General features: G+C 40.7%; 1 protein-coding gene across 1 annotated transcript in view; it reads right to left on the bottom strand.

The window, feature by feature from the left end:
- Positions 1-16376, bottom strand: part of PAK5 (p21 (RAC1) activated kinase 5) — a 225160-nt gene that overhangs the window by 17423 nt on the left and 191361 nt on the right. Inside the window, exon 5 of the mRNA XM_045574506.1 lies at positions 1801-2292. Within this exon, the coding sequence (XP_045430462.1) occupies positions 1801-2292 (492 nt within the window). The remainder of the gene's footprint in view (positions 1-1800; positions 2293-16376) is intronic.

The raw sequence follows: 16376 nt of genomic DNA on the forward strand, positions 1-16376 counted from the left end.
ACTGAGCCACACTGGCTGGACCAAACTTCACTTCTTAGGAGAAGGTCTGGGTGAATTTGAGAGAGGTTTGGGCTGAATATAGAGGATGGATCTGGAAGATAAAGGCAAGTATGACCCAGGCATCAAAAGGATAACTGGAGTCTGTTTGCTGGAGAAAGCCTCCAGGAATTAGTGCCCTATGGCTGCTTCTGCTGACATTTTTGGAATTAGCATTAAATAATAAATTATAGAGTTGTTTATGTGAAGTTATATTTGCCCTGTCTGTTCTGGCATTGCAAGAAATACATTGTAGACATCAGGAATTGTGGACTGGGAAGAAGGTGAAGCCCACTCTCCTGGTGCTGTCTGCAAGGTTCAGAGCATGGGGAAAAATGAACACCTTGGGAGATAGAGATCTGTGGGGCTTCTGGTGGCTTCACATGAGCCACCACTGACGGCTCCAAAGTCGCAGATGATTGCATTTTTACAGTGTCTTTTTATTGTTCTGAGAGCTATATGTAGGTGGTACATTCATTGCTAAAGACTGAATTCATTGTTATCTAGCATTGAAATCATGACTTGATATCTTTAAGACTTAGATTTCTCATCTACAAAAGCTCATCTCTCTTTTCAAGACCTCCCATAAAATCATTAAACACTCCAAAATGTTTTGTTCCTAGACACAAATATTTATTTTTTCTAATTATGTACATTTGGGAACTCTCAAGCGATACACAAGTTTAAAAATAAAATAAGAGCCGAAACCGATTTGGCTCAGTGGATAGAGCGTCAGGACTGAAAGGTTCCAGGTTCAATTACAATAAAGGGCCTGTACCTTGGTTGCGAGCACATCCCCTGTAGGGGGCGTACAGGAGGCTGATCGATGTTTCTCTCTCATTGATGTTTCTAACTCTCTATCTCTCTCCCTTCTTCTCTGTAAAAAAATCAAATATATATATATATAAAAGGTAAAATAAGAAAGTGAAAAAATAGGTGCAACAAATAGATAGAAAGAGTTAATTCTTTAATATATCAAGATTTCTTACAAATCAATAAACAATATGGGCTATAAATATTTCAAAATAGATTCAACTTCACTAGTAATAACATGTTAATTAAAGCAGCAAAATTTATTTATGTCTATCAGATTAACAGAGAAAACAAGGGTAAAACAGGACCACTAGTGAGGTCCAAATTGGTACAAACTCTCTGGAAATATATACCATTTCTCTAAGTAGAAAAAAATATAGAAAGAAAATACTGAAATATTAGCATGGAATATATACTGGTTGTAGAATTATGAAGCTTTTAAAAATAAATTTTCTGTATCTTCTACAGGAAAAAATCATTATCTCTATAGTTAGGAAAAACGTTTTAAAGTCCCTAAAAAGTGATCATTAGTCCACTGTTAAATTCACCTTGGTTTATTGTGATGTAAAAAAAATTACATTCTATGTCCTTTGTAGATTATATATATATATATATCCCTACATAGAGTAGCATGAGGCTTTAAAATCTGACATCAACCTGCTGTATGACTGTGGGCTAGCCATTTAACTACATAGAGTCCAGATTCCCTTGTTGCTATAGTGATGACATCTTTCTGTTTCACAGAGTTGTGAGAATCACACCAGATCAATGCTTGGCACAATAGCTTATACACATGAAGTGCATAGCAAGAGACCAGAGGGAAGGATTATGGGAAACACTATTTTTTAGTTTATATTTTCACTGTTTTCTGATGTTCTAACATGTACTATTCTTGAAATGGGAAATAAGTGTTATGTAAGTGGGAAAGAATGATCCAGACATGCCATCTACCTCATTAAAAAGCAGCTCTCGTCTCTGCTGCTTTCGAAGGTCCATTTTCTTCACTGCAACTTGTTTCCCTGTGTGTTTCTCGGTGGCGATGCACACAATGCCGGTCGACCCTTCCCCGATTTTGATAAAGTTGTCCAAGTACTCCCTGGGGTCTCCTGGGCTGACCACCAGCTGCAGGGCAGCCCGAAACTGTTCGTGGGACACCCGAGAGGGCTGCTGGTCTGAGGAGGAGCCCCAGCTGGGTGGGGGGTAGGTGCTGGATGAGATGCTGAGAGAACTCAGGTAAGAAGCGGTGGAGATGTACTGTGAGCTGGTCTGTAGGGAGGGGTGGTGGTACAGGGTGGCTTTGTGGTACCCAGATGGGTACTGGTGGCTGCTTGAGGAATAGCCCGCTTTGCTTTGACTTTGAGGTAGTTTGGCGGGGCCCCTGGGGTAGGTGTCGGACCCTGACAGTGGAGGGCTGATAACCATCTGTGCTCGATCGTAATCCACCTGGAGAGACAGACAAGGATGGAGAATATCCGCCTGTTACATCTGAATGCCACAGCCAGTTGGTTAGGGCGCGAACACATGGCTGGTCTGAATGAAGAGCGCCACTGCACACCTGGTCATGGGTGAGGCTCACCTTTCAAGTTCCTGGTCATCCTTGCTCCCACCTTTTATCTGACCTCCAATCTCCCCATCCAGCCTCTTTCTTTCTTTTTCCCAATCAAATCCTCCAGAAGCAAACTCTGAGAACTGGATTTGAATGCAAGTACTTAGTGGGACATATCTCTGGAGTTATGAAGTGAGACAGAGGAGAGGAAAATACCAATAAAAGATAAATTTTTATGACCAAGCTTTTTAACTAAACATATGATGGCTAATTTCATGTTTTAGTTTGGCTAGGCTATAGTACCCAGCTGCTTGGTCAAACACCAGCCCAATAATACAGTAAAGGTAATCTAAGAGATTAATATTTAAGTCAGTAGGCTGAGTAAAACAGATTACTCTCCTTAAGTGGGTGGGCTGCATCTGATCAGCTGAAGGCTTTAAGAGAAAGATTGAGGTCATCCAAAGAGAATGGATTTTTTAATCTAGATGGCCCTTGGACCTAGGACTAAATCAACTCCCACCAGAATTTCTAGCCTGCCCACCAGTAGAATCTGATTAGATTCTAGACTTTCAACCCCCACAATAACATAAACAAGTCCCTTAAAATCTCTATCTTTGTACACACACACACACACACACACACACACACACACACGCACACACCTCTTCCTGAATCCCCATATTAAAGAGTACTATATACTATTCACACACAAAATCTAGCATGTACGTAAAAGGGAAAACATGGCTCCTTACTGATAGTTTTTTATATTGTAGTCCCCCCTCATACTCCAAGGATACATGCCTAAAACTCTCAGTAGTACAGAACACAATACTTACTGTTTTTCCCTCTACATACATACCTTTTCACTAAAACAAACAAACAAACAAACAAACAAATAAATAATAAAATAAAATAAAAAGCATTTTACAGCTTCTCTTTGGTATATTCAGCATCACTACTCTTGCACTTTGGGGTCATTATTGAGTAAAGTAAAGGTTACTTGAACATCAGCACTGTGATATTGAGACAGTTGATCTGATAACTAAGTCAACTACTAAGTGACTAATGGGCGGTGGAATATATACAGCCTGGAGACACTGGACAGAGAGATGATTCATATCCCTGGTGGGACAGAGTGGGATGGCATGAGATTTCATCATACTACTCAGAATAGTGTTCAATTTAAAACTTATAAGCTGTTTACCTCTGGGATTTTCCATTAAATATTTTCAGGCGGTGGTTGACAATTGAAACCACAGAAAGCAAAACCATGGGTAAGGGAGGCTGGTGTAGAGCATTAAGCTAAACATATGCAATGTTCTCACTAAATAAGTACAAAAAGCCAAAATTTGCAGGGAGTTACACGTGAAAGAGAAATTTGGTCAGCCCTAAAAGAGATACCAACAAAGAACATTCCAGTCTGATTAGAAGAGTGTGGATTAAGGGAATTTGCAGGAGAATGGGGAGAACAGACACAACAAGAGTAGGGAAAGCCAGGGAGAGACTTATAAGACACTAGGTATAGGTTCCAGCAATCATCCTGTCTCAGGGATCAGAAGGAGTCACCCTGGAGTGATTGAGATGAGGGATGGGAAATATACCACATACTGCGTTCACCTCATTGCTCAGGGCAGAAAGTGCTATTGGTAAATGAACTCTTTCTGTAAGATCCTGGTGACAGCATAGTGCCAGATACATAGAAGATGCTCAAAGATTTGTTGATGGGCCCTCTGGCTTCTTAACACAGTGCCTCAGAAAGTCTCCACCACTCTACTGGGATGTACATGGAATAACATTTACATACCTCCTCTCCCCATCCATCCCAAAGATCTAGGTCTACTTTAATATGGTGGATACTGACCACATGTGACTATTTAATTAAAATCAACATAAATGAAATGAAATGAAGATAAAACTTCAATTCCTTAGACATATTAGCTACATTTTGAGCATTTTTAAATAGTCACTGCATCAATAGCATGGGTAGAGATTTTCATCGCTGCAGGAAGTTCTATTGGATAACACTCTTCTAGATAGATTAATTGCTCCCAGACAGTATATTCATTGTCAGGATCTAGGTTAAATATACATATCCTATCTAATAAATTGATTCATTTATTCCAGCAACTATGATGTGATAGGCATTATTGCAGGTACAGTGAGAAAGTTGTTATAATAAAATTGCATGGTATTTCTGCTCTCCTGAAGCTTATATTCTAGAGAAGGAGACAAAGGATAAATAAATAAACCAATATATAGATAGTATGTGGTTCAGTAGTGATAAGTGATATGAAGAAATATAAAGCAGAGTGAGAAGGCTGAGAGGAAGGAGGTGCCATATTGGACCGAAAAGTGCTTTCTGCCCTGAGAGGGTGCCATTCAAGCAGCAACTGGTTGAAATGAAGGAACAAGCCCCATGAAATAAAGAAATTGGTCTGGCAGTGTTGCTCAGTGGTATATGCCTGTATACCAATAGACTGCTGGTTAGATTCCTGGTCAGGGGCACATGCCAGGGTTGCAGGCTTGATCCCCAGTAGGGGGTGTGTGAGAAGCAGCTGGTTGATGTTTCTCTCTCATCAATGTTTCTATCTGTCTCTCTTCTGCCTTCCTCTCTCTCTAAAAAATATACATATCCTATCTAATAAAGAGGAGATATACTAAAGCCCCCCAGTCTCCTCAGCCCCCCTCCCCGGCCCCCCAGGGCCACCCGAGTTTCAGGTAACCAGGGCAAGCTGGAGCTTGCGCTGCTGGCAGTGGCAGCAGCAGAGGTGTGATGGGGGCGTCACCTTCCCCTGATTGCTGGGTTGGCTCCCACCCCTGAGGACTCCCGGACTGTGAGAGGAAGCAAGCTTCTAGTATATCAATTAAAAAAAAAAAAAAAAAAAAAAATATATATATATATATATATATATATATATATATATATATTTTTTTTTTTTTTTAAATAAAGAACTTTCATCCTTTAGGAATCAAAAACACTCCATACTGCATTGGGCCACCTTTCTTCTTTACTGAGCATCAGCAGCGTTGTCAGGATCTAGGTTAACAGCAGGCATGTGGCATAAAGAAGAGACGCTTGCTTGCGTGAATGGAGAACTTTTTAGTCATACAGAATGAGGAGTCATTCGCCGGGAGCTAAACGTTTCTGAAATTAGGTCTGTGCGACAAAACAGTACTATTGTTTTTCATGCCTGCTGTGGAGTCTTCAAAAAGTAATGGATGAGGAGCAACCATTATCACAAGAGACAATTTTTTGAGCCAAACTCAAGGTGTACTCAACAAAGGACAATAGACTGCTTGTCTAGACTGAGGGAACATGTGACTTTCCCTGCTGGCTTTTATCCATTCAAGGAGATGGTAGGTAAACAGCTGACTTTGTGAAGGAGAAATGCATGCATGACCCTTTTCGAGGCCACCATGTCACTGACCCATGCCCTCAGTTGGGTCTAAATGACCCAAATGTGGGATTCATGATGGTGAGTATTGCTACAAGTACATTTGTGGCAGGCCTCATTCCTTTTTACTCTGACAGTCAAGCAGGGACAATTTATTCCATGTTATTGTTGACAAAACTGAGGCTCAGGGAGGAGAAACTGCTCCCAAGTAATACAAGGCATATGGCCCTATAGCCCTGAGATTACATACATCACCCCATTCTTTTGCTCAGGTCAGTCCTTTACTCTAGATGACCCAGACAATTGGCATACTGACATCACAAGCCAGCTTTCTTCTCTGCCTTGTCACTTCTACAATTGGCTGTCACCTGAAGTGTATATTCAGGATTGGACACTCTCTCTTTAGTAAGATGCAGGGGTGTTTTATTAGGCCCCTTCCATATATCAAATTCTCTGTTAGAAGTCTATTTTTGCAGGATGGATAACATTATATCAATGACAACTATACTTAACATTTGCTGAGTGCTTTCTTTCCATGTGCCAGAGGTTGTTCTAAGTACTTTATGTTCATGGTTGCATTTAAACCTCAAGTTACACAATGAGATGGACCCCATAATTGTTTCATTTCACAGATGAGAAAACTGGGGCACCATAAATTTATGTAAGCCCTTCAAAGTTCTCAAAGCTAAGTAGAGTTAGAATTCAAATCCAGACAGTGCTACTCGAGGACCTGGGCCCTTGATATGATCAGAAAGTGGAGAGGGACAGCACAGAGGTGAGCACAGAGTGGAGTGACAACTACAGAGCTAAAGCCTGTTAGGGTGTTTCATGCGGCCCAGATGTCTAAGAAGCCTGGAGCAGAATGAAACAACTGGGCCAGAAAATGGTGAATGAGGGAGGAGGGAGATGTAAGAAAAATTAAGTTGTTTGTTTTTTGTTTGTTTTGTTTTGCAAGAGTACATGTATTGGGTATATTAAAGAGGTAGAAGATGTCATTCCTAGAAGAAATGGGCTTAGGGAACAAGTTATGGAGTTAAAGGAAGGGCCCTTGGCAGCTTGGAAGTGAGGAAGCTAATGGTAATGTGGGGATGGTGGTGGGAAGGCGAGAGGAGAAGGACAAAGGGAAAGCCATATGTGTGCACTCCCAAGATGGAGAGACTGTGTGTGTGTGTGTGTGTGTGTGTGTTTGTTTAAACAGTTTTGGCTTAGATAAATCAGCTCAAAATATACAAAGAGAATAATCATCAGAGCAAACTGAAATGATCATCTATGTGTATAATCTGTCACTTTTATTTCTGCTGCTGTGTTCAGCTACAACAATGCTCAAACATTCTTCTGTGGACTCTTCCAAAAAAGGCAGCCGAAGCTTTTTTTTTGTAACAAGGCTTCCTGGCTCTTACATGGTTCCTAAATTGTTATAATTATTTAATTGTCCTGCTCTAAATAGTCTTTCCCATGGTATCTTATATTTGGAAGTGAGTAAAAGATAAAGGATGAACTTGTCCATTGATACTATTTTGCACATACACACACATCCATGCATGTAAGAAAGACTTGTGAAAGAGTAAAGCTTGAACTATGCAACCTTTTCCACAACCTGTAGTATACTGAAGAAAAAAAAAAAAAGGAGTATATTTGGAGTCCATATGAGCAGGCCTATAGTATAGTGAGAGAGATGTGGTGCTGAATTCCACAGTGCAGTGGAATTCAGATACAGGGATATAATAAACAAAACCAATGAATCTCCCACCATCCACACCCCAAACCATTTCCGAAAGATCTAAGCTAGTAGTTTACCTTTGAAGGGCACAGGAACCAGAGCAGGGCTAAGAATCTGCTACGCAGAAGTGAAAACAATGGAGAGAGACTAGGAAGTCTATTCCCCTTGCCTCTGAAGAGAGCAGCCCTGTGGTTTTGTGATAAAGAAATGAGACCATGGTCTGCATACTTTTGAGAGGGGTTTCCATATGGCAAGATGTAATAAGAGAAGACTGGATCGTTTGGGCAAATTATCACCAAGCTGCTAAACTGCTTAGCTGCTGTTCCAAGGCCACTAATTGTCACTGAAAATTGGATACTTTCCAAGAAGGAATTCTCCCTACAGGGACCTTTAAAAACACGGAAAGAATGGTGCAGGCAGTCTTGATTTCCTTTCTCTCTGAAATGGCTAATGACATCCATTCATTGTTTAGTTTCCTGGGGCCTTTTAGTATACCATATAAATGAATTCTTAAAGAAATGTGCTTTTTCATGGCTCTATTCAAACCCAATCAAAAAGTAAGAAGGACAAAAACCAAAAACAAAAGGCTGTATTACATGGAAGTAAATAATTCCTGGTTAACAGCTCTGCCAAGCTACCCTTCCACAATGCACACAACATCTCCAAGGATAGGGTCAGACACAGGCTTGTGATGTATCAAAATTAAACATAATTATAGCAATGAATTCATTTAATCAATCAATTTCACCAGTGGTGCTCCATGGTGGACAGGGCATAAAACTCCACACAGCTATCAATAGCTCTGATTACAGCTGGCTGTCAGCCAGAATTCCCCTGATCCATGTTAGTTAAATGCACATTAATCTGAATTTGGCAGTGTAATCAAGGACCTAACTGAACTGTGAAATTGAATTCTGCAGTAGAACATCATTTGACCATTTTATGCCAAGGCTGGAAAAATAGGGTTGGTGGGGGGAGGGGACAGAAAGAAAAGAAGCGGGGGGGAGGAATTCTGCTTCAGCATCTATTTGTCACTGTGGCCTTCTGTACCGGTGACAGCGGGGCCGGGGCTAGATTGTTCTGGACCGAGCGTGTGTGTGTGTGTGTGTGTGTGTGTGTGTGTGTGTGTATGCGCTCCCACAGGATGAAGACTGCGGAATGTTCTGTGAAGGATGGAGAGTCACCATTCCACCCACTGCGCAGTGATGGGGGCTGTGAGGCAGCTAGTTCCAGTGCGTGAGCTTGATGCTCCAATACGCCTCTCCAGGTACAACAGAGCAGAGAGAGTGCTCATTGCCAACACAACAAAGCCAGCCTGGATGCTGCTTGCTCCACATAAATCAAATGTGAGATAAGAGGGAGCCACAGACCTCTATTACCTGAGGAAGGAGAGTGCATCTCAAATTGTCCTCATTTGACTCAATGGGAAATGTAACATGACCAGCCTTGGATGTGGGAAAGGCAAAGAATTCTGTGGAAAATCAGTAACTGACTTTCCCTGGAGGGACATTTTAGAGCCGGGTAATGAGGGGAAGGGGATTCATTAGACCCTGGGACTCACACATGTGTTCACTCTCATCAGTTCCTCTAGTTATGCTCTGCAGATAAATTCTCCCTGCCACGGGCAGGAAGCTGCTGGCCCTCAGGTGGAGCAGACAGCCTGGCCTGTAGCCGATGGGCTCCTGTGTCTCCATCCTTGAGTTTCCAGCCCCTGCTTGTCCCTCTGAGGTGGTTGCTGTCCTGGGAGCTCCAGTCTGCCTTTGGCTCACTGGGTATTAAGGAATTGTTCCATCTCCAATTGCACCCTATTAAACAGTAGCTGCTATCCTTGCTCGAGACCCAACTGTGACATGTGCCCAACCACAGTCAGTTTCCTCCCGATCTTCTTTTCTCTTGCAAAATGGAGCAGCCCTGTTAGAGTGGCTCTGGCCAATGACAAAGGGACACAGCACACAATTGGCACTGTTTCGGTAAGAGGCAAGTATGCATTATCACTGTTGTGGGGGGTGGGCCTAATGCTTCAAGGTGTCTACTGAAGACCCTGTAGTAGGATGCTTAGGAAGTAAGTGAAGTTTGGATGGTCAGACAATTGCTGGATTTCCCAGCTGCATGTAGCAGAAAGTCTTAGTGTTTTTTTGTTTGTTTGTTTGTTTGTTTGTTTGTTTGTTTGTTTTTGCAAGCCAATCTCCCACACCATGGCATTGGATTCTTACATAGGCACATAGGAATTTACACCTTATGACAGAGTTGGAAGAGTCATGCCCTTCCCTGCCTTACAAAATATATGGCTAGATCACATTGAGAGAGTTCAGACAAATGGTTTATGATCTCTACAAATAGGCAAACTCTGGTAATTTAAAAAAATGAATAAATCTGTGACCTCCTGGATCATAGGCCGATGCTCAACTCCTGAGCAACACCAGCCCGACTGTTTTTGTACTTTAAAAAAAATTCTTTATTAAGTTATTACATATGTGTCCTTATTCCCCATTACCTCCTCATCTATCCTACTCATACCCTTACCCCCCTTTGTCTGTGTCCATTGGTTAGGCCTATATGCATGTATACAAGTCTTTTGGTTGATCTCTCACTCTTACCCCCACCCTCCCTACCTTCCCTCTGAGGTTTGACAGTCTGATCAATGCTTCTCTGGACCTGTTTTTGTTTATCAGTTTATGTTGTTCATTATATTCCATAAATGAGTGAGATCATGTGATATTTATCTTTCTTTGCCCGACTTATTTCATTTAGTATAATGCTCTCCAGTTTCTTGATGGTAAAAGAGATGATCTTGAATTCTTCTAAATTGGTTACTGTCTGTAAGATGCTCAGCACACTGCTAGCATGGAGTAACCCTCAGCACCACATCACAGCCGCCACCCATCCACCTACTGTTATGCCCAGACTTCGTGATCCCCAAGGACCACCAGGGAGCCGAGTCCGATGCAATAAGCAAAAGAGCCTTCACCATGCTAGCATAGGCTCCCCCACTCATGCCTGCAGCATGGCGGAAGAGAGCAAATTTCTCCCAGTCCAGGGGTTTTGAGGGCTAAGGATAACTCCGCCCTACGGGGCGGAGTTGGGAGCTCATCCTCGCCCCACCCTGCCCTTTCACTACTACACATGTAGACTGATGCATATGGACTTTGTGCATTACTAATTAGGCTATGTGGTTATTAATTTAACCCTCACACATGATAAGACAGGGATGCTCTTTATCCCCATTGTATAGATAAAGAATAGAGGCACAGGTAAGCAGTTTATCCACCCAGTTATAAGGGACAATATCAGGACTCAAACCCTGGGAGCCTTAGCTGCAAAGTCTTGGAGAAACAGGAGCCATAGAACAGTAGTTCTCAACTGGGGCTGTGTTTGCTCCTCCTCCCTCCCTGACATTTGGTAGTGTCTGGAGACATTTTGGTTGTTACGAGTGAGGGATGCAAATAAACATCCTACATGCCCAGGACAACCCCGCACCACAAAGAATTATCTGGCCCTAAACATGCATAGTGTCAAGACTGCAAAATCCCGCTATAGAGTGAGACAGGATAATGCAACCCAAGGAGAACCTCATTGCTGCAGGTGTCGAAAGGAGCCTGTAAGGCTTGGCGCCCACAGAAGCTATTCCTATGCCATTCGGGGATGTACAATGTCTGTTAAGGGACTGAGCCTAGAAAACTGGGTCCCAGCTCTGCTCTGAGCTGACTGACACAGCTGTTGGTGAGCCTCTCAAAGCCCATTCCCTCCTCTGGCTGAAGAGAGCAAGAGAGCCTGCTTCACAGGGCTGCGCAGTGCAAGGAAGCACAGAATGTGCTCTGAACTGGCAGAGCTGATTTTGTTGGGGGCTTCTCAGGGGTTGGAGACAGCACAGCGAATTGATGTGCTGAGCCAGACAACACACTCCAGCCGGCAGCTGCTTGGTACCTGGGGAGCATCAGAATGAGCAAAAACAAGTGCATGGGGACAATATCTCCAGCCATTTTCCCTCTCTATGAGGCAGACTTGTCTGGCAGGGAGGATAGGAAGTGTTCTCCCTCCACATGTGGCCCTTTTGATAGTTCTGAGGGCTGAATGGGACTACAGGGCTTTGTTTGACTTCATCTTTTCTTTGGTAAATCCTCACCAGAGGATATGTTGTTCTTTTTCTTATTGTTGACTCTATTACTGGTGTCCCTCACTCCCTCCTCCACCCCGCTTTATCTTCCTCCACCCTGTCTCTACCCCATATAGTCTTTCAGCACATTATTGTCTGTGTCCATGGGTTATGCGTATAAGGATATGTAGGGTTTTTTTTTTTTATTGAATTGAGAGAGAAAAAGAGAGCGAATGAGAAAGAGAGAAACAGAAATAGAAGGAGAAGGAGAAGGAGAAGGAGAAGGAGAAGGAGAAGGAGAAGGAGAAGGAGAAGGAGAAAGAGAAAGAGAAAGAGAAAGAGAAGGAGAGGGAGAAGGAGAGAGAAAGAGAAAGAGAAAGAGAAAGAGAAAGAGAAAGAGAAAGGGAAAAGAGATACATTGATTGGTTGCCTCCTGTAGGTGCCCTGCCTGGGGTTTGAACTCACAGCCTAAGTATGTAGCCTGACCCAGAATTGAACCTGCAACCTCTTGGTACAGAGTGTAATTTTTGCTTAAGCCCCCAGCAAATCATTCAAAAATAGGGAGATGAATGCCAATACCTACAGATGTCATAACATCCTTGATTCCTGTTGCATTAATAGGAAAATTAGGTAGGTAGATAACACTAGAGGAGGTTTTTGTGCGTGTTTTTTTTTTTTAATTGTGGGTTAACAGTATTTTTTATTTATTTAATTTTGGCCAAATGTTGTAAAACTCATGTCAAACACACGAACACACACCTCCTCATTTTTGCTCTATCTGGAGATTTACATGAGATTTGTGCTTTTTATTATTATTATTATTATTGGAGATGTGAACATGACCGACCAGCCTCTAGGATTTCCCATGAGGCAAAGATAAATTACTTGAGTCACTACCATTATTTCTTCCCTCAGCATGAAATCCAAATGTGGTCGGTAGGTTTTTAAGAGTATAGTTCTAAAGACACAGGCACTGAAGTCTTTTTAGAGAGACGCTATATTTTTAATCTAGTAAATGTTTTCATTGCTAAAATAGCTCCCACTTCCTACCCTCCCACAAAACCTACCCGTGAGTTTCTCATGGGTCTCTTGTGAAATATGGCATAGCAGCTTGCTTCTTTGAAGTCCTGATTATAGGGGCTGAAAAGACTATTCTATATCTTTTTTCTGAGCCACAATAGTTACTGGCATTGTTTCTGGGTTTGACAAAACCAGATTTCAGGGCAGGTCTGCTCTGCCTTATATTTGAAAGTCCGCAAGAGGAAGGAGTTGGTGAGGTCTGAGCGAAGTATCCCCTGCTTCCCCGCCCCTCCATCTTCTTCCTATTTCTCCACTTAGACTCAAGTTCTGGTAGTCATGGACCCTCTCATGGGTGTGACTGGCAAATGTAATTGGACTCCTGAAATAATATATATGAATATAATGGGGAAAATACTGGATTTAGGAGAAACACCAGAACTGGTTCCTGTCCTTGTTTTCCAGCCAACTATCTATGAAACCTGGTGTGCCATTTGGATTTTTGGACCTCGGTTTTCCTCTTATAAAATGACTGGGCAAAGATTGCTGGCGGTTATATTAAATCCTAATGCCTGTGGGTATTAGGCCAATAGAAAAAGGAATGAAGTAGGCTGAGCAGTGCATGTCCTTCTCATGGGCGGCCTTTACCTCCAGCCAATTCTATCTCCGATACTATAAGAAAATGTGAGCCCAAAGATACCAGATTGCCCCAGTTTTTTTTTTCCCCCAAGAGAAAACTGAAACCCATAAATTGCGATTTCTAAGTGAAATATCTTGAGTTTCCAGATGTTGGAAATTAGTATTAGGTGGAATAGACATGTCAATGGGCCAACTATGGCTCCCCGAAGGAAAGGTTACAGCCTTCTGGACAAAATTTTCTCAGACTATTACCCAAACAGTTTCCTAACACAAGTATTCAAATATAACACGTGTATACACACACACACACACACACACACACACACACACATCATATTTGATCCAAAATAGCTAAAACAATCCAAGAAAGAAAAGAAAACTGGAAGTGTCACAATTTCTAATTTCAAACTAGATTACAAAGTAAGAATAATCAAAACAGTATAGTATTGGCATAAAAAAGACACATAGATCAATGTAATAGAGAGCCCAGAAATATGGTTAATTAATTTATGATAAAGGATATTACAATATGCAATGGGGAAAGAATAGTCTGTTTAAAAATAATGCTGGGAAAACTGATTGGCCATGTGTAAAAAAATAAAACTGGACCTTTTTCTTATAACATACACAACAAAAACTAAAAATGGGTTAAATATTTGAATGTAAGACCTGAAATCATAAAGCTCCTACAAGAAAAAATAGGGGACAAGTTTTTCAACATTGGTCTTAGAAATAACTTTCTGGATTTAGCATCAAAGGAAAAGGCAAAAAAAAAAAAAAAAAAAAAAAAAAAAAGCAAAAATAAACAAGTGGGACTAAATTAAACTAGAGAAGTTTTGCTCTGCAGAGGATACCATCAACAAAAATTAAAAGGCAACCTATGGAATGGGAGAAAATATTTGTAAATCACATATCTGATAAAGAGTTAATATCCAAAATATAAAAGCAATTCAAACAATTAGATAGAAAAACACACACGGCAAAACCCACAGATAACCCAATTTAAAAACTGGGCAAAGAATCTGAATAGACATTTTTCTAAAGAAGACATACAAAGTGCTCTTCATCACTAATCATCAGGAAACTATAAATCAAAACCACAATGAGATATCTTTCCATTGTTAGGAAAGCCATTCTCAAATAGACAAGACATTAAAAATGCTAGCAAGGATGCTGGGGGGAAAGAACCAATGTAACTATTGATAGGAATGTAAACTGGTACAGCCATTATGGACAATAGAATGAAGGTTTTCAAGAAATTAAAAATAAAACAACTGTCTGATCTGGCACTCCCACTTCTGGATATATATCCAAAGGAAATAACATCTTTATGTGGAAAAGATAGCTATACCCCCATGACCAATGCATTGTTAACAATAATCAAGGTATGGAAACAAGCCATGTGTCCATCAACAGATGAATGGTTCAATAAAATGTGGATCAAGAAAATATACAGAGTGGCCAGATTATTATGATCTCTGAACACATAATAATCTGGCCACTCAGTGTATGTATGCATATATATATGAGATCCGGTACATGAATTTATGCATGGGTGGGTCCAGCCAGCCTGGCCAGAGGTAGGGGACATGGGCGGTTGGCTGGCCTGCTTGCTGGTCAAATTCCTGGTTGAGGGGACTATTTGCATATTAACCTTTTATTACATAGGATATACATTGAGTGGCCAGATTATTATGTTTTCAGAGATCAATAATCCAGCCACTCAGTGTATATGCAATAGAATATTATTCAGCCTTAAAAGAAAAGAAATAATTCTGCCATTTGCCATAAATGGGAGTACCAGTCAGGCATTATGATAAGTTAAATATCACTTATATGTAGAATCTTTTTTTAAAAGGTAGAAATCAAAACAGAGAATAGAAAAGTGATTGTCAGAGATAGAGGTGGGGAAGGAGAAGTTGGTAAAGGGTACAAATCTTTAGAAATAAGATGAATAAGGCTGAGGATCTAATCTATAACATGATGATGATAAAATTCTACTGTATAATTGAAATCTGCAAAGAGATTAGAACTTCAATGTTCTCCTCCTGATAAAAGTAAATATGTAAGGTGATGGATGTCTTAATTATGCCAGAAGTGAATAATTTCACAATGTTTATATATATCAAATCATCATGTTGTAAATTTTAAATATCTTTAAATTTTGTCAATTATACCTCAGTGAAGCTGAAAAACATTCTTTACTGTTACATAAAGTAACCACTGCTGTTCAAAACCATCATGTGTATGAGCTATTTGTGTTGGTCAATTAGATAGACCTCTTTCCAACAATTGCCCTGGTAAGAATATAAGAAGTAAGGACAGTCATGATATCCTGATCATGAGAGTTCAAATAACTCACACAGCGAGATGAAAAACATTCTCAATATTTAAATTTTAACTAGATGTACATATTTCAGGTCTTTGTTTCTCATTGTATGTATTGGAAACTAAAGTGAGAGTTTTTCCTTTTTCTCTCTTTAAAGTGTGGTTAAAGTCACTACCAGCAGGTCCCTAAATGACTTCATCACATTGCGTTGGGTTTATGAGAAATAGTAGTTAAAAAAAATATTGACTATCTACAATCAATAAAACAAGATGCATGCAGGAAGGCTCACCTCCCATCAAGCTGCCGAAGAGGTACAAATCTTTAGTAATAAGAGCATTTGGTACAAGCATACATGATCACACTACTACAAGTCACATCCCTCTCAACGAGTTTGAGACCTCTACGTAACGCATCACCAATTGCCCATTTACACTTCGCTATACAGCTGAGGTAGCAAAACATTTCTAAGTTACCATGGAAAAACGAACTATTATACTTGCACACTCTCCAAGGTATTTTTCCAAGTGAGTACACTAAGGTTCAGGAACTTCTATAACAGTGGTCCCCAAACTTTGGGATGTCATCACCACTCAATTTCAAAGAAAATTTGCAGCAGCTGACATTTAAACTCATTTTTTAACCAACAGAGGAGTTACAACAAAACAAAATAAAAAGCACAGAAAAAGACCCAGCAACCAGTTTCTATCTCTCATCCCCAAATTTCATACAAATAAAATGGCATTTCAAGACAACAATAATAGAAAGAACATACTCTCAAAATGAAGAAT

This window comes from Pipistrellus kuhlii, unplaced genomic scaffold, assembly GCF_014108245.1.
Source record: "Pipistrellus kuhlii isolate mPipKuh1 unplaced genomic scaffold, mPipKuh1.p scaffold_m20_p_6, whole genome shotgun sequence".
In the NCBI taxonomy this organism is placed as follows: domain Eukaryota; kingdom Metazoa; phylum Chordata; class Mammalia; order Chiroptera; family Vespertilionidae; genus Pipistrellus; species Pipistrellus kuhlii.